We start from the raw sequence: 18,908 nt of genomic DNA on the forward strand, positions 1-18,908 counted from the left end.
AACAACATGCAACGGAGTGTGCAGACGGACGCAACATGTGACATCCAGCAATGCTGGGAGTTGTGGCCAACAATCCCGCGTCCGTTTGCAGGAGGCTTAACAGTCAATACGCTAGGACAAGACCTATTGTAACCAGGGGAGGAGATAGTCGGTAGAATCATAAACACAGCTAGAGGAGGTTTGTTTCTCCTTCTTTAACAGTCATTTTGGCTGCTACTTTCAATTTCCAATCATCTCCAATGGATGAATTTCCCAAGTGCAAACTTAATATAATCATGAGTTATCTATCTCAATCAAATAGGCCGCAAGGGTTCATAAAACACTCTTTAATCTATTTGTTTTCGTCAGTAATAAACACTCGCAGTCGGTCTTTGGTAAAAGCTTTTTACCAATACTGTTTATTTATTCATTTATTTAAAATTTGTTTGCTCCTTGTTTGTTCATATTTTTAGAGGAGGTAAGTAACACCACACCCGTAAAATCTATATCCTAAATTCACTTTTTTTTTTTGGTTTTTGATGGCTAATTTAAAAACGAAAAATTCACAATACACAAAACCAACCGACTGTTTCCGATAAAATTGAAATCATTGCTTTTGCTGCTGCTTTTGATGGCATTAATTGTTTGTTTCTTCAATTTCGGTGGGTTAAACATCACTGTTTCTGCTAATAAGTACTTTTGTGAAAAAATATACTGCATCCGGGAAAGAGCGAAAAAGATATCTCCAGCCACAACGGCCAACTGGATACAGGGTACTCCGTCTCCCTAGAGTTGAAATATTCTATTATTCCAGTCTTCGAGATCATTTACCCCAGAAGGGGGCTTTCATAGGTTGATGACCAGTTTTTGTTAGCATGTGAAACACAGTCTCAAACGAATCTCCCCTCTGAAGGTTCCCCGGGGGAGGGGGGTAGAGGAATTTTAGCCACTGTCGGAGCGCGAACTTGGTTCCAGTGGAGAGTCTTTCCTTGTTTTGTTCCCGTCCATCCGCTGCAGTGCGAGGCAGACACGCCATCAGATTTGATAAAGGAAGGTTCTTCTCTACCATTCGTGAATTTTCCACGACTGTGGCGCTATAAAGACAAAGATGAAAAACAAATATCTCTTGATGACTAGTCTATCCACTGACTGTACACAGGAGAGCATCAAAGCAGTCAGACATGCAAATAATGGTGATGTACAGTCTGTGTAGATGATTTGGGTGGAAATGGGTCTTAACGGTTTTCAAGAGCACTTGGCTCAAGTTCAGTACCACCCCCCCCCCCCCCCCCACCCCCCATCGTGTAAGGCCTTGCTGCTTATAGATTCATATTTCGCACCTAAAAAAGTAACAGTCAATCAATGTATTTCGCATCACTTTTTACTGCAAGGCCGCACTAATACCTTGGATCCTGGGACAGGTTAGCGCAGACTAGAATTATCATCAAGAGATGGATTGGTTGGTCAGGGAAAAAAAAGGAAATAGGAGGGAGCCTATATAGAAAAGATACGACGCGATCAATCCTGTCATACTGGATTGAATAGACGTCAATAAAGACAGCGGACAACGAAATCTAAAAATAAATGTAGGCTGGCACTTTTAAAGTCAACTCCCTTTTAACGGACGCCTCGCTAAGGCCCGGTTCAGGCGCCGTACTTTTCATGACGCGAACCCAATACTCGTTCAATTAAGTACACGAAAAGTTCGGCATCTGAATAAATTAGGAGCGCCTCTTTCAATTTGGAACTGAGCCGTTTTTTCCGCCTAGCCCGGCCGGAAATTTCGACTGTGGAACGCCTTTGATTCAGACGCCGAACATTTCATCAGGGGCACCCAACGAGAGTATAGTTCAAAACCACTTAAACATAGCATTGTTAAACGTATTTTAGTATTTAAACGGTAGATATAGGCATATTTTTATCCCCTAAAAATTTTTCATCTGTTCGGATTTCCTAGCTGAAAGTCTAGTGATCCGAAAATTATAGGGATCAAAACTTACCTTTTCGAAAATTTCAGCCAGAAAAGAGGCTCCCGAAAATTCTAGGTGACCTTTTTAGGGTAAAAATCCGTTAAAAATGACCAATTATGCCATTTTTTAGATGTTCGAAAATCCAGGGAGAGGCAGGCAAGCAAGAAATTTTACAACAAATGTTTCGAAAATTCTAGATCTCAAATCGTCTTCCGAACAGATATTCTTCCGAAAATTGTCGTTGGGTGCCCCTGATTTAATGTACCGAACTTACCGAATAAATTCTTGTAACGTATTTTGTACGCAGTTTGACCGAAATGAGCATTTTTCTCCTTCCGAATTTAGTCCGGTCTGAATAATTTGGGTCGGCCTTAATTCGAATTACCGTAGGTTTGTTTCATGAAAAGTTCGGCGTCTGAACCGGGCCTATTAAGATCGACACCTAATCCTGTAATTTTTAAGTGCGTGAACACGTTAAATTTACGTGCGTCAATAAAATAGAGGCAGTGTATGAAAGGTCGGGCGTGGCGGTTAAAGAAGAACAAGGTTAAACTTTTACGTTACGCACGACCTTTCATTATGTCTACCGCGTAAAATCTACGTGCGTGCAATCGTAAAAATTACGCGAGTGCGTGGGCGTGTGAAATTTTAGTGGGTAAATAAAATAGAGGCAATGTATGAAAGGTCGCGCGTAAAAGTAAAAGTTAAGCGAGGTTCAACTTTTAATTTAAAGTGTACACGCGACCTTCCATACATTGCCTCTGTTTTATTTACGCACCTAAATTTTACGCACCTGCGCACGTAAAGATTACGCGACAGTGGAAATACGCTTAAGGCGGCCACAAAGTGCTGGTCCCTGCTTAGAAAGAGTTGACTTTAGCAGCTGACAAACAGTCCTTAATCCTAGGTGAAGGACCCCTGGTGAAACCGCTAGTTAAATAGAAGTTGGAATGCATGCGTCGTCTGTTAACTGACCTAAAATATCTTTGCGGAACCTTTAATGATTGGCCAAAGTCATCGCTAGCAGCTGCCTGGGTGGATGTTTCCTCATCTAGCCACGTGGCTGCATCGACTTCCTCTTGATGCAACCTTAGCCTCCCATTCAATGTGCTGTGGTCTTCTTTGGTTTGAGCCAAAAGGTACACTACAATATGATGCCGTACAGGTCTACAAGGCTCCATGGAGAGAATGGGCGGAAACACAGACTGCCAGCCGAAAAAAAAAATAGAATTAAATGATTTGAGAGATGATCATCAGAGTTGAATATGCAACTTATGCAGTTGCGAAAATGTACCCTGAAAAAAACTTCAGGCTTGCCAGGATTCGAACACGGATACCGGTCCCAGGTCGGGGTGGTGCTCCGGATTTCAAGTGAGGGGGGTTATCGAATGGAAACCAAAAATTAGAACAAAAAAAATCCCTAGAGCCTCCAACAAAGCCCCTAAAAAATCCCTACTTAAATCAAGCCACCAAAAAAAATACTTGCTAAATTTTCCTCCATGTACCCCAAAAAATCCCTGAATCAAAAATTTTAAACCCCAAAAGTCCTTCTGTCACTTGAAATCTAGAGTGTTCCCTTGGGATACCGGTGCAACGCTCTAACCAATTGAGCTAACCAGCCAACTGGTCTGGAAGCTGGCCATTAGTTGCTTTGCATACAAGAGAACGATGAAGATCAAATGATAAATATACGAATTTCATAAATTCAAAATGTGGAAAAAAGAACGTAATGGAGAAAAGAGGGAAGGTTTTTTTGTTTTGTTTTTTTGTTGTTGTTGTTGTTGTTGTTTTTTTTTTTAATAGAAGTTTTTACTGGTACAGATTATATTTCAAGAAAACAAGGCCATGTTAGTCACGTTACGGTGTCTGTAGGCAGTCACCAGGGACGGGGGTCAAGGGCGGAACCCCTTTTTTAACAATTTTGTGCTGGAAAAAAAGGAATGCACATTTTGACCTTAATTCATGGTGCAATATGTGCATCTTTCTCGACCTTAGTGGAAAAAAAGCGAATGTATGATTATTGGAGGAAGGCAATTGTTTTAAATATTTCCGTCTAAAGGGGGCGATTATCCGAGAGATCGAGGTGATTAATCCAGGGACAGCTACTATTCAAGGAAATATTGGTACATGTACACACTGTAATATTGACATGTAACATACACACGCAAGTAATGATGAGTTTGCTTTCAAATCTGTAAACAGCCCAAACTGTTACAGTTATATGTACATTGTTTGTCATGTTTGGATAAACCAAGAAAGTTAGCACTGTACTGTACCTCCCAGAGACCAAGTGTTGAAATGTTGAGATCATTTTCTGAAAACCTCAATCCTGTTTCCTCTGATAGCTCTCTAAGAGCAGCCTGATAAAGCTGGAAAAAAAGCCAACTATTACACATGTAGTAATGTTAAACTTTGTAATTTCTGTTAATAATCTGTTGCAGAGACCACAATGCAAGAATTAGGAATCCTGCAGTAAGCAGCATCCTGTAACCTGATATTTAACATGTACATGTAACTTGGTCAAAATTTCATTAGAAAAAAAAAATGTAAACCTACATAACTACAGTGTGGATCAAGACTGTTTGAACAGATTATTGAGAGCTTTTATCCACAATGGTTTAAACTTCCATTGATTGCATTTGGTTACTTCAACAAGACACAGTTGCACATGTATATTCATGTTAACTTGTGCATATAAATTTGCATAATTCCAAACAAATTAAGTATACACCGTACATTAAAATATTTTCAAAATTTTGAAATTGAAAATAATGACTGTGAAAAAGGTCGGGGGTAAACAAGGTGTGGTGTATTATGGGCAATGTGAAAATGGCGAAATGTTAATAATTATATTACTGATAATTAATATATAAAATTTATTTGGGGAATGCACACACTTACAGTTTCTCCTGATTCCACGTGACCCCCTACATGTACAAAGTAAATGTCACATACAATACAGTCGAAACAAAATGTGTTTTCCCTACCAATATGCTGTGTATACAGAAACAATTGAAGCATGTAAATTTATATATAATAATAATATTATCATTGGAATATTTAAACTGTCAGCTGTCTCAAGCAGAATGAAGAGATAACATTCTTAAGTACATGTATAGTGTTACAAAAAAAATGTGCAATGTATTAATTAATATGCAACATCCTATGTACAGTGAATATAAATATATTTATTATATATTCCTTCAAAATATTTCTCCGTTTCTGATTAGCTATTAAAAAGTACACGCATAATTCACCATAATCAGCTACTGTTGACCAAAATTATCTGGAAGAATTTTGTGATTACTCAACCCATGATGTCAAAAGTGCAGCACAGTTGCAGGGGGAGATGACAAAATGTGGAACCCTACTCCATGGAGTACCCTGTGGAGTACCTAAAATGGAGTACCCCTAAAAATCATGTATTAGTCAAATAAAATACTTTATCAACATGGTGAACCATTTAGCTGTACATGCCTTTATTTATTTTGAGCTTGACAGCTCCCCGATTGTCACAGTTTGATGCAGTCCACGAATTGACTGCCATCTTGAAATTTAACATTAAACTGCTGACCACCTCCAATGCCCAGCATCCTTGAGCATTTTCTTTTTCAAGAGGCCAAAAGGGCCAAATTTTTCATTGTAGTTTAGGGGACTATGTTAAGCTTACAGCCGTACCTAGCTTTCTCCATGTGTGTATTAGTGATGTGGCATTCCTCATCTGTTGACATGATTAAACAACAAAAAAAATTCAGCTAAAAAGTTTTAAACTATACTTGATTAAATTTGACCTTATTATAAATACGTTTCAAAAGTACCCACCGGAGCTTGATAAGCTTAAATTGTCCAAGGTGTTTGACATCCTGGCCGATCCTGAACAAGCGGCCCATACTTGGTAGATCTTTCGTTTGAAGTGGTCAGCAGTTTAATGCTAAATTTCAAGAAGGGGGCCAATTCCAGGACTGCATCAAACTGTAACATTAATCAGAGGGCTGGCAAAATCAAAATAAAGCTATGTACATCTAAACAATTCACCATGTTGATAAAGTATTTTATTTTACCAATACATGATTTTTAGGGGTACTCCATTTTAGGTACTCCATAAGGTACTCCATGGAGTAGGGCTCTGCGTTGTGTCATCTCCCCAGCTGCAGGTTAATGCACCGTTAACTGCGAAGACCTGGGGACGAGGTTGAGTTGTTTTGGCTGTGAAAAGAAAAATGTCCACAAAGTTGGCGGAACATTTTACTCTTTTCACGACAAACTATTGTCTAAAAACATATAGCAAGAAGACAACTTGACGGACAACATCTGCAATTTGGAGTATATTTGCAGACCTGAACAGCCCTTTATCTTCTAAACATGCACTAGTTACCAAGGTAAGCTACCTGTTTTTAAACTAGGGATTATTTTGAATGAATAATAAAGTAATTAATATATTTGGCTTTCGTTAAGGCTATAAAGAATTATGCAGATCTTGGAAGGGACATATTATCCACCTAGATCTGCACACTCTTCATACCCTACTCAAGCCTCATTCATTAATTGCTAAATATATATATATATATATTTATTTATTTTAAGCTAGGAGCTTCTTCATTTGCGGTTTCCTTACTAGTATAAGGCTTTCAATATTAGATAGGTTAATACTGTATTTATGCATAAAGACCAAAGTTTTACTGCAAAAAAATGAAAATTGAAGTCATCCATGTTGAATCATTAGTCTTAATTATTAATCTTTCTGCACTTTGAAAAACAGAAACATATGTTTTTGAATTTGAAGGAATAGTGGAGGATATTACTAAATAAGCTTTAATTCATTTCCAGTATAATCTGTTTGAGCCAAGAACAGCAATGCAGTATGTTTTCTGATTCTCTACAGGTGGCTAAAAAGATAGAAATTTGGAAGCATGCTAATACATATCTAGGAAATGCAAGGCACTTTTTCTGGAAGAAACCATGACTATACCTGGAGGAACCCAGACATTAGGGAATGTGCGCATATGCTCTGGTCTTCTTGTCAACAACACCCGCCCATCAGATGATTGCAGCAGGACTGCCACTGCTACTTTCACACCTTGACTTCTTTCTCTGTCTGGTATATTTGCAATATCTGATGATGTTAGAAAACGGCAAGGACACCTACCAGGATGCTAACAATACCAAAGTGTACCATTAGTTCTGCAAGAATCTTACCATCTTTTGTTAAAAGTGTAATTATGCACATTAAGTATGAAACAGAGGTGTCGTTATCACCCTGTCCCCAAGACTGAAAATTTTGACTTGGCAACCCTTGAAATACTACAGGTTCAGAGAATTTTGATTGTAATTATTAGGCCCTAAATTACTGCAAAAGTACACAGACTGACTGTGCATACATGTAACCCCACTTCACAAAATTAATTAACTATCATGTATGAAAATGTACCTACTTAATAAATTAAGTAAAAGATTGTAAAATTAAGAAGAATTTACTGCTAGTTTGATTCCTTGTCCACTAGGGTAAATCTCCAGTGTCCCATCCTCATAGACATATCCGATATCCATTTTGTCTTGACTACAGCCCAATACAGTAAGACAACACTGCAGAATGAAACAAAAATATAATGAAATAAAAATAATAATATGGCATTGTACTATCTAAAAGGATTATTGTTATATTTAAACAATAAAGAACCTTGTAAAAATGATTTTTAAATAATCCTGAACAAAAAAGTTCAGGAAATGCAGAACATCACCGAAACAGGGTTATCTGCAATCAGCAACAAAATTGTTGAGACAGTGCTCTCAAATAGGGTAAAAAAGAAATCCAACTCCCCCCCCCCCCCCACCCCCCTCTCCATTCAAAGTTAGGTGTTTTGTTAATTTCTAATGGTCACTCAAACAGCCTGCGCAACATTGCAAGGAGGGTATGAGAGAGAAAAAGCTTTATTTTCTGCTCTGGAGGTCATTAAAATGTCAGAAAGCTCCTTTAAGGAGAAGTGTCTCGACTAATTTTGTTGCCGATTGTAGCTAAGGTATGAAAACTTATAAAAACAGCCCTGAGATGGGGAGAATCATGGGTGTATCGAGACGCTAACCCTCGTCCCAACTAGCGGGGGGGGGGTGGGGGTACTTCCTTACAAGAGGCTAATGGGGATGTACTGCTGGATGGGGTCACATTTTCACCACTGGATTGACTATAGAGTTACTAGAATAACATCGCACATTTTCCGATTTTTGGGGTAAGACAGTTCTTCATATTTACAGTTAGCAAACGTACCAGAATGTTTGTACTGTAGGTGATAAGTAAAGTGTTCTTTATTCAATTAAAAAAATGAGTCCATTCATTTTTAATAGGATGACCAATTTAAAGGATTGTTAAAGTAGATACATAAATAGAAAGTGACTAAGTTGGGATTGTGAAAATTACATAATAACATTTGCTCCAAAGTGACTAAAATGGGGTCTATAATTGGCCACAGACTACACTATAACGGGGAAGGGGCTCTGGGAGGACAGCGGCACATCAGACTTCGAGCCGTCTCTTATTTTTCTTTGCAAAGTTACTACATGCAAAACCTAAGCACGCGAGCGGCGGAGCCGCTTGCCGCGAGAAATGAGCGCGTAAGCCCGAGAAGAAAAAATAAGAAACTGCTGGCTCTTTTGTTCTGTCTGGGGACAACGAAGCTGTCAAGGTAATTTAATTAATTTAATCAATTAAACCAGAGTAACTTGAAACGATTTATAAATAGCACATAAACAACTGAAAATATTACACTTTCTTTAAATCCAGTAAGATTGCCTTGAATTTGATTCCCTTGAAGAAATTTACAGCGGTTTCCTTCTGTAAGATATCCTTAAAAGTTATATTACTGAGATTACTGCTTGGTTTGCTATTGTTTGCAGTTGTTTGTGACGCGTGACTATTTTTATTGTTTGCAATCGCACCACAGACTAGTCAATGATCTGTCAACAGTTGTGCAATTGACCAATCGGTTACTTCGTTTCTGGGCTGACGGAGGGTTTGTTTACTGCAAAAGAGTCTGCAGTCCGTTTTGTCTCGTCTCCTCTCGATCCCTATATAATAACATCGTGGTTTGCAATCGCGCTGAACTAGGCGGATTTTAAGAGAAAAGGTGGACTGCAAGCAGTCTAGCAGCACATACCTAACAAGTAATCCCCCCCCCCCCCCCCACCCCTCCCAGAGGCCCCAACCTACTCAGTTCGAATGCATGGATTGCTGTATTATGATTTATCCAGCCCATATTTTAACAAACACATCACACAAAGAAATGCTCATATACTTTGACTTAGAATACACAAATTAATCAAGCCTTTCAAAGCTTAAAGTGTTGATGCAGTCCTCGTTTGGCAATATAGAACACAATGCCGTGCAGAAATGCAGCCCTGTCGTGGCTTAAATTTCACAAACCTTTTCAAATGACGCAGGTGCTGCAGCACTTCCTCGTGAATCTCTACAGAGAAATACTTTTGGATTAGGCTTCCCAGACATTCTGGCTGCTAATCGTCGACAGAAGCGTGAGACAAGTCGATAGGTTCTTCTCACATTCATTTACAGCATCGAGCGCGGTTGCCAAGTTACGCACATCATTCGAGCCCACTAATTCCGCTCAATCCACAGGAATCCCAAGCTCGACATATATCCACGCAACCTTAGAAAATTTTTATTGATTTTTGTGGGGAAAAATTAAGATTTTTTTTTTCTGGGGGCGGGGGGTGGTGTGAACGAGTGTTTTCGTAACCTATGGCCATTTTTTGGGTTTTAATGAAATCGGTTCGTTCTGCCAAATACTTTTAAGTATGATAGATCAGAAATGATAGATTTATATACTTCAACCCGTTAATTTTCTACCCCAGCTTGCATATTCCTTTTAAAGTCGGTAAAAAGTCAAAAGGCCTCTTTCGGACTAAATGTTTCAACTAATTCTGTCGCCAATTGTACTTAATTCGTGTCTAAAGTCTAAGTTTGTTGTTAAACGTTATTTTGCCGCTTTTGGCATTGATCCGTATAAAGGAAGTGCTAAAATACCAAGAATATTTGAGAGCAACACGCAGTTTGTTTGTCAGAAGGAGTTCAGAGATCGAAACCCACGCGTTCCTGCCCACGCTCTCGGCTTTGCTTTAATTTTGTTTTTGTTAATTACTTAAGGCGATTATGTGTACCTTGAAAAAAAAAAAAAAAAAAAAAAAAAGAATTTGACCCTGACCTACATAAAGTGTCGTAAACAAAGTGCTCGTATACGGTACTATCTGAGACTTGTCAAAAGTTTCTTCTCTTTTCTTTTCTCCAGTTTCCCTTTTTTCTCTCTCTCGCCCTCACCCACAGATTTGAATACATAGCAAACATATAATGATAGGCTACTAAAATGATAAATGCCACTAATGGAGTTCATCACGTCTATTTATACCCTTTCAGTACCATGAAGTTCTAATGTCATAGCCTGTTGATGAGGTGGGCCTCGCGTGCCTTTCTGACAGAGTCACGGTTGCTACGGATTAGTTCTGCAAAAAATGTAGCAAAAAGTTCATAGGGGAGACCAAGCGCCATCTCCACAAACGCTTTGTGGAGCGTCGCCACTCCATTCTCAACTATGGCCACTTTCCTAATCCTACTCCTGTCTCCGAACATTTTAATGCTGAGTTAAGCCGATCGCTCTATCAACGACGTCCTTCTAATTTCGTTAGAACTAACCTGTAGCTCATCACTCTTCCTGCCGTAAGGATCAGTTTTACTGTTTTAATTTTAAAATTTGGTCCCCAGGATTTGACTGATCCAGGTCTGCTAAAGATCCGGCTGACTCTCACCGGTTTGTCGTTGTGGTTTTGCCTTCACGAGTGTTTCAGGTAGAAGTGGTGCCTCCGATTCCTTCAAACCCTGATTAAGACAAAAAATGTGAAGTTCCCTTCGCTAGATAAGATAACATAGCTCATTTGATAATTCGTTTTGTCCATCTTACAGAATAAAGTAATTTTTCAAACTAACATCATGGAATTAGATTTTTCTCGAAAAAAAAAAAAAAAAAATAATAATAATAATAATAATAATAATAATAATAATAATAATAATGTTGGTAAGACGCATGTAGAGAGTCTGTAGACCATTCATTGCTAATTTTCATGGCCCTCTAAAAGCTTCCAGTCCGGAGATGCCCATTTCAAGACGCTCAAATTGAAGACCGGAGACCGGAGACCCTGAAGACCCTACCCTGTCCAATGGCAATACCCGCAAGTCAAATAAGGGAGTGCCCGCCCCAGCTCTCCCTCTCTTTAATTTCGAATGTATTTGATGGATGGGTGAAAGCATACGTTTCTATAAACTGCCAATTAACTACAGCAGGTAAGAAAATATTTTGAAAACCACCCAGAAATAATTACTGTGAGACAAATAATAAAATAATAAACTATACTTATTCGCATCGTGCTTGATGTTTCCCTAAAACAAAGGATTTTTTAGCTCCATTTTTTTACAATAATGGGAGTCTTAGGATCAATTACAATTATAGACCATTATAAGCTTATATTACCGTCGCCATTTTAGTATATATAACTGAAAGTGCTGTGAGTCAGTGGAAAACTAATTTTTTAGGAAGGGGCACTATGCTTATGCAAACTCGAAAAACGATAATCGCAGTCGAATCACTAACTTAAGTCGAAATTTTAATTGTTACATATTTTATTCATTTTTGCATCCATTCATTTATTCATTTAGTTAAGAAGTACGTTTTTTTATCTCGCTTTTTGTATTCCTCTTTCTCCTATGACTGGATACATTTTTTCATTATCTTACTAGGTGTTCTGACACCACTACAAGGACTGAATCTTCGTATAAATGAAACGTTTAATCAATCAATTTATTTAGAAATAGATTTTAACAGAAATATAAAACATTATTATGGCGTTTCCCCGACAGTGAAAAGAAAACCAGAACCAAAATTAAAAAAAACATAGGGACACAATTGTTCTTTATCATCAGCATCGGAAAAAAAAAGCAGCAACAACACCAACAAACAAATTTGAGACGTACGTTGAATTCAGAGGAGTTGCTGATTCGTGCTATTAGTTATGACCAGTTTCGTTCATCTATACAAAAGTACAGCAGGAAAAACAACTAACAAAAGTTTCTTCAAGGCTACAAAAATCACTGCGTCTGCCTGGGCCTTGATTGGTGGATCAGCAAGCAATCGGTTAAACCACCTAGTTGAACTAAAATCCTAGGACATCGGTGACTTGGAAACATGGGAACTGCCGTTGTACTGTGTAACAAAAGAAAGCTTCTAAGGCGTTTGGCGTCTTGGACGAGTCTTCTTTACTGACCTCCACGCATGACGACACTGTGGGTTGTCATCTTCCTCCACTATAACATCCTGCAAAGGAAGTGAAAAATGCAGCATTTCGGGATGTGAGATTTGCTTCTTTTATGCTGGTTTGGTTTTCCTACCCCTTGCCGGGAGTTCGGCATAATTTTTTCCCGAATTTGTGGACATGCGATGCAGCATGACGCACTCCTCACCACCTGGCATGTGAAACATTAACAAAAGCACTTATGCCTGTCAACGCTTCCCTACATCTACATCTACCTCAATGCATGAAAATTAAAATGAGTTCAATAAGAAGTTTCGCCATCTAATCAGTTTCACGCGTATATGTTATTTGACGGTCGATTATGTCGTGTATCATTGACTTTGTATACCTTAAATATGAGTGCAAGGGGACAACATTAAGATATATGACATTACATGTACAGTTGCTGTTCGTTAGTTTCGTTCAAAGTTAAATTTCAGAACATTGCATGATTGTGATATTAATGAAGCTATTGACTTTTATGATTTTATCACGTAAATGTTTTATTGTCGTCGTAAAAGTTTTGAATATACCTTAAATCGCCAAAGTTTTAGTTCGTGAAATAGCGGAAATTAAGTAATTTTTAAATTATGTTCCAAAATTTACGAAAAATTGCCAATAAAATTAAAGTTTCAGTAAATGAGGATTTTTCAAAATCGCTGAATTAACGTGTCACCAAAATTTCATGTAATAAGGTATAGCATAAGGCAGGTTAGCCTGCGAGCCAGCTCTTACACAAGGGCTAGTATACAGAGCTGGTCAAGAGATGGTACGGAGTTTCTGCGGCATGTTACTAAGTGCATCATTCTTCGACTGAGAACATTTAACATGTCTTTAATCACGAACATACCCTGAATTTCTTTGGGGCCACCATTCTGTCTCCCCTCTGTCGCTTCCATCTCCTCCTAAACCTGAGTGGCCATAAATTACACTCCCTTGCCTCTGCACAAATAATGCTGCTACAAATAATCCACAAAAGCATGAGGGTAAAAAGATGTCTGGAATTCATCGTTGCGTTTCTGCTGGTGCTCAATAAAAACGATAGAAGTTATTCCTCGGCTAGAACAACATTATTGACAGGATGCTCTTCCTACGAGACAGCAGTTATGTTAGTAGGCGACCCACGTAGGGTTTATGTTATGTTCATTAATAACAAACAAGCGGTTTTATTTGAACATCTCTGCTCTCAGCGCGTCACGCGGAATTTACAGGGTATCATTTTTAAATAGCTTTACAAAAACACTTGGCATAAGAATTTAATTTGACCCAGACGTGACGACTGAGCCATTTAAAAGATTTGCGTCATAATCTTGCCAATCAGTGCGAGACTAGATGCCCCTGTGGTAAACAAACGTTACTTGCTCAAGGCGACCGGTCGGATGCAGTGCTGACTGGGTTGGGTAGAGAATACCGTGTGGGGAAGAACATGAGGAGTGCGGAATAAACTGTTTCCTGCAAATTCGTCGTCTGTCCTTGCCCTTCGCCGCTTGGGACGTTTCGCGGCGAGGTGCGATGAGTGACGGCTGTATTCTCAGGCTCTTAATAGTAAATGTGGAGTGTTGAAAAGTGAGAAGTGCGGTATGGAAAATGAGGACTGCGGTAGTCGGAAAATGGGGATTCGCAATTATGGTAAATGAGGATTGCGGCTAAGCAAATGCAGAGTGTGGAAAATGAGGAATGTGGAAGAAAATGCAGAGTGTGGAAAAAGTAAGACTGAGGTAGAAAATGCAAAGTGCGGAAAATGAAGAATGTGGTATAAAATGAGGAGTTTGGGAGAAAATTGTCGATCAGAGTGTTGAAAATTCAGAGTGCGATAGAAAATAGAAACTAAGAGTGTGGTAAATGAGAAATGCGGTAGAAAATGCAGGGTGAAAAACGCGGAAATTGCGAAGAGTGGAAAACGAGGAATAGCGCTTCTTGTTTTAAGCGTTCTACAAGCTTTAATTCATTATTAGTATTTCTCGCTTTCCACCACACTTCGCATTTTTTACCACTCCGCTTTTTTCACCGATCCAAAGTTTCGTCACTCCTCATTTTCTGCACTCTGTATTCCACCTTGTCCACCTGACCCAATGCAATTCGAAAATCACTTGGATGACGCAATTAAGACTCTTTTAAAATCGTTTGTTTTAAAATAAAGCCTTCGGACCCGCTTTTAATGCTGTAATATAATCTAAAACCGGATAGACCCTCCACAGAGATTGTTCTTTGGCCAGAAGACTGCGTCAAAGACGGTTGACGTGACGTCCAGCTACTCGCAGCGCAGGCTACAGACACGGAACAGAAATTTACTCCACCATGGGATCGTGGTGCATGATACATGAATTTATATTGCGGCGTAGGCTTCATCATGGTACCAACTTCATTGTGCCGTTGTTAGATATTGCCTATCAATTGTCCGGGCAATCAGCTACTCAATGGCGAAATCGGCAATGCAAGATGTCACTCATAAGCGTATCATTAATAGGCGCGGGTGGGCTTTACGATTAATTACAAGAAAATTAGAGAGGGGAGCTTGCGGACATTCCCTTCCCCAAGTCGCAGGAAGCAAAACATAGTCCGTTCTAAGGGTTAAGACTGAGTTTAACGGCTGAACCTGAAAAGCATTATCAAGACCAATCGGCCATTCAAAATCAATCCTATAATCTAAAGGAGCTTTTGTCACGTAACGGGCTAAAAGATTCTCAAAGAAACACAACTGCTAAGTCAACAAAACAGAAATCGATCCGGTGATGCGCAAGTAAACTGTGGCGTCATTAGGTAGCGAGGATAAAAATTTGTATTCCTTGTGACTCTTACTCCCGGTGGACACCCTAAAATTGCCTGTCAGGGGAGGCTCCTAATCTCGAAAGGAGTACAAAGTTTCAGGCAGATATGAAAGGGTAGGGATTTCGATAGTTGAAGTATATGAAAGGGTACCGAATTCTGTCATTTCGGTCTGTAAAAAGGCCCAAAAGGGCTTCAGATGCATTTCAGTCAGCTACGCAAGGGCTACATTTTCTGTGTCAAAAATGGTTTCTAAAAGGCCAGGGTAGGAAGTTTGGACGCGTGGCGGAGCCTTCTCGGTAAAAAAAACTTGTTTACTGCCCACGGGATCTTACGTTGGCGGCTGGTCATCAATTTCCGTTTATTTGTCCTACACAGATTTGACCAAATTTGACCCTGTAGCTTTATTTAATAGTGTTAACATAACAGATAAAGTCCTTATCATCGTAATGTTAATACTACACCAAAACAAAGCTATTGACGTTAATGCGATCATATATTTCACGATCGGAAGCTCGTTTTATGGGCTAAATCACGGTATCGTGGAACATAACCCTTTTACAAAACAGGAAACGTACTGGTTAATATTATTCCTACGCAAAAAACGCACACATAATGTTTTCATAGCACGGACCAGAATAAACACGATTGGCTGCGTATTTTTCCCCAGTTTATAGGAGATTGCAAATCGGACTTAAATTTTCAGCTGTTTCTATAAATTCTCGACCATTTAGGATGAATAATCGGATATCTCCATTGAAAAGCCCAGTAGAGCATCGATGAAAGTGATTTTGCCAGTGAGTTTTTGAGAATATTGTTACAAATGATGGACAAATAATTTGACTCAATAATGAAAGATGGCTGATGATGAAAGATGAAAATTTCACATCCTCCCTGCCAAATTCAGGCCTTCCGTACTTCCATGAAATTATATGAGCTACAATTAGTTAGGCATTACGCCAGCCGATATACAGAGTATGGTCTTTGAGGGTCTCGATACTGAAACAGGGTATTAAAAAGGATTTTGCCACAGATGGCGCGACATAAATCACTTTTAGCCTAGTTGGCCGTGTGTTCCCGGTATCATTTCCTTCGGTTGGGCTACCACAAAAGCCCAGGTACACGAGAAACAAATCATCTGCTTAAATCTGAACTATCCTAAAGAGTGTTATCTGTTCACGCCATTAAATCTTTACTTTTGATTTTCCCGGCCTCAAACTAAACCTCGGACATAAAAGGGAGGCGAGGGGGGTGGGAACTTGGTGGTTGCGACTCCCAACTCCCCCCCCCCTCCCCCCAGGTTGTTCTGGGTGTCAAGGTAACCGGGCTGGCCTTGATCATTAATAACTTTGAAACGGATAAACAAAAATTAAAAGCTGATACATATTAATGAACAAAGGGCAAAGCGTACGCCAAGTAAATGATGTTAAATAATTGATTAAATATTGCTACTCTTACTGCTGCTGCCAAAAATAGGAACACTGATATTGATAATAACAATAACGTTATTGATAACTAAAAAATAATAATAATGATAATAATAATAATAATTATTATTATTATTATTATTATTATTATTATTATTATTATTGTTGTTGTTGTTATTATCATTCCTCACTGGGACGATCATAGCCCACCTACTTATACTGCTTCAGCTACAAATAAAAGAAAAAAACAACAACGACCACAACAAAAATTGACTCCGTCCACTTGCGCAAACTCCAGAAAATACAATAGTGTTATTTCGTGATGACTTTGTATGGTCACAGAAATCACCGTAGGCCTTCCTTGGTAGAACAGCAATGTATAGGACGCTGGACTTGCAGATATGGAAACCGTTGCAATGTATGTGAACGGTGGGGTGGCCTTAGCCAGTTCATTTTGGACGGGCCTTTAACCTCCACGCGTGATTACACTCAGTGTCATCATCATCTTCCTCCACTGCTCGCTTATGCTAAAAAAATCAACCAGTCAGTCATTTAAGTAACAATGATGATAATAATAATAATGGAAACTTTACTTGTGTTTTTAAAAGTACAATTGTAAATCTCGCTACGTATTTAAGAATTTGTTCATGCTTAGCGTTCGTATATCGAGTTATGGATGCACGCGGGAAGTTTGGAGAGCACGAAAGATGCGTAAGAGTTGCACGAGGCGATAGCCGAGTGCAACTCTAGCTTCTTGAGTGCTCTCCAAACTTCCCAAGTGCATCCATAACTCGATATACGCACAGCTAAAAGCATGAGCAAATTCTTTTATAGGCAATTTACAAGAGATTGGATTATTTTTAAAAAGAAAAACAAAAAAAACAAAATCAAAAACAAAACAAAAACAAAAACAAAACAAAAGCCAGAAAAAAAAATCAAAATAACAATAACAATAACAACAACTTTTTTTTTATTGTTTCATTTTTTTTATTTTTTTGCCAACCTGGTGGGGTAGAGGAAAGTGAAATATGCGTGGGACATGACTATCCAATGTGACCATATTATTGAGGCCACAAGACCTGACATTGTTGTTGTTGAGAAAGAGAGTAACAAGTCAATTATCATGGATGTTGCTTGGCCATGGGATCACAGAGTTTATGAAAAGGAGAGTGCAAAGATTGAGAAATGCCAAGATCTGAAGATAGAGATTAGAAAATTATGGGCTATGAGACGTGTGGAAGTGGTACCGGTAGTGGTTGGTGCACTCGGTGCAGTAACCAAAAGATTGAATACTTGCCTGACAAGCTGGGGATTTCCATGAATACGGGTTTGCTGCAGAAAACAGCATTGTTGGAAGCAGCAAGGATCTTAAGGAAGGTATTGGAAAGTTGAAGGAGGAGAACTAACCTAAGGGACCATTGGCTATGGCTCGCTCCTTTGGTGTAATATTAATGTCGGTACAACATCCTCTAGAGCTTAAGCAATTTTATGATAACAACAACAAAAATAATGAGAAAAACGGCACTAAGTCTAATAATGAATGTCTAATAACATTGTTGAACGTATTTTAGCATTTAAACGGTAGATATAGGCATATTTCTATCCCCTAAAAATTTTTCATCTGTTCGGATTTCCTAGCTGAAAGTCTAATGATTCGAAAATTATAGAGATCAAAACTTACCTTTTCGAAAACTTCAGCCAGGATAGGAAAAAGGCTCCTGAAAATTCTAGGTGACCTTTTTAGGGCAATTATACCATTTTTTAGATGGTCGAAAATCCTAGGAGAGGCTGGCAATCAAGAAAGTTACAACAAATGTTCCAAAAACTCTGGATCTTAAATCGTCTTCCACACATAAATTTTCCGAGAATTGATGTTGAGAGCCCCTGATATTTGGAGCCCAGGATTTCCTTACCCCATCATATCGTCCTTGTGAGTTTCTCCCACCCCGACTCATCGTGTGGAAAGGAAACGTACGTAAAATCCCTGGTCTATCTTTTTGAAATAAGATATTCGTATCTCCAATGAAGAACCATGCTTCAGGAGGATCATGTCGCCCTCAACTAGGAACATTTAGCAGTTCATACATACCCTGAATTTAGACTGTTTAAGTAGTTTATTCTTGGGGGAAGGCACTCGTTCTCTCCGTCGCGTTTGTCTCCATCTCCTTTCTCTGTATGGCCACAAGGTACTAACCCGTGCCTCTACACAAACAATAATGCTGCTACAAATAATCCACGTGAGCAAGAGAACAAAGAGGTGTCTGGAATTCATCGTTGTTGAGCGAGTTCCGCCGATGCTGAATAACGAAACTGAAAAAAACAACGAAAGTCGATCCACGACTAAGAGAGGTGACAGCGATTCTTATGAGTCTCCCGAAAAACGTGCTTCTGATCTTCGAGCAATATTATATATTAAAGACTT

The 18,908-nt window shown here is 38.9% G+C and overlaps 1 protein-coding gene across 1 annotated transcript; it reads right to left on the minus strand.

Annotated features, from left to right (window-relative positions):
* Positions 1–368: 368 nt before the first annotated feature.
* On the minus strand, positions 369–9,498 carry LOC140947644 (nucleoside diphosphate-linked moiety X motif 17-like). Its single transcript, XM_073396805.1, has 7 exons — positions 9,364–9,498; positions 7,425–7,532; positions 6,919–7,102; positions 4,851–4,876; positions 4,226–4,318; positions 2,925–3,154; positions 369–1,073 (listed from the first exon to the last, which is right to left on the minus strand). Exons 1-7 carry the CDS (start codon positions 9,442–9,444, stop codon positions 803–805), a joined length of 993 nt encoding a protein of 330 aa, XP_073252906.1. The 5' UTR covers positions 9,445–9,498; the 3' UTR covers positions 369–802.
* Between the last annotated feature and the right edge of the window lie 9,410 nt (positions 9,499–18,908).

Source organism: Porites lutea, chromosome 9, assembly GCF_958299795.1.
Source record: "Porites lutea chromosome 9, jaPorLute2.1, whole genome shotgun sequence".
Taxonomy (NCBI): Eukaryota; Metazoa; Cnidaria; class Anthozoa; order Scleractinia; family Poritidae; genus Porites; species Porites lutea.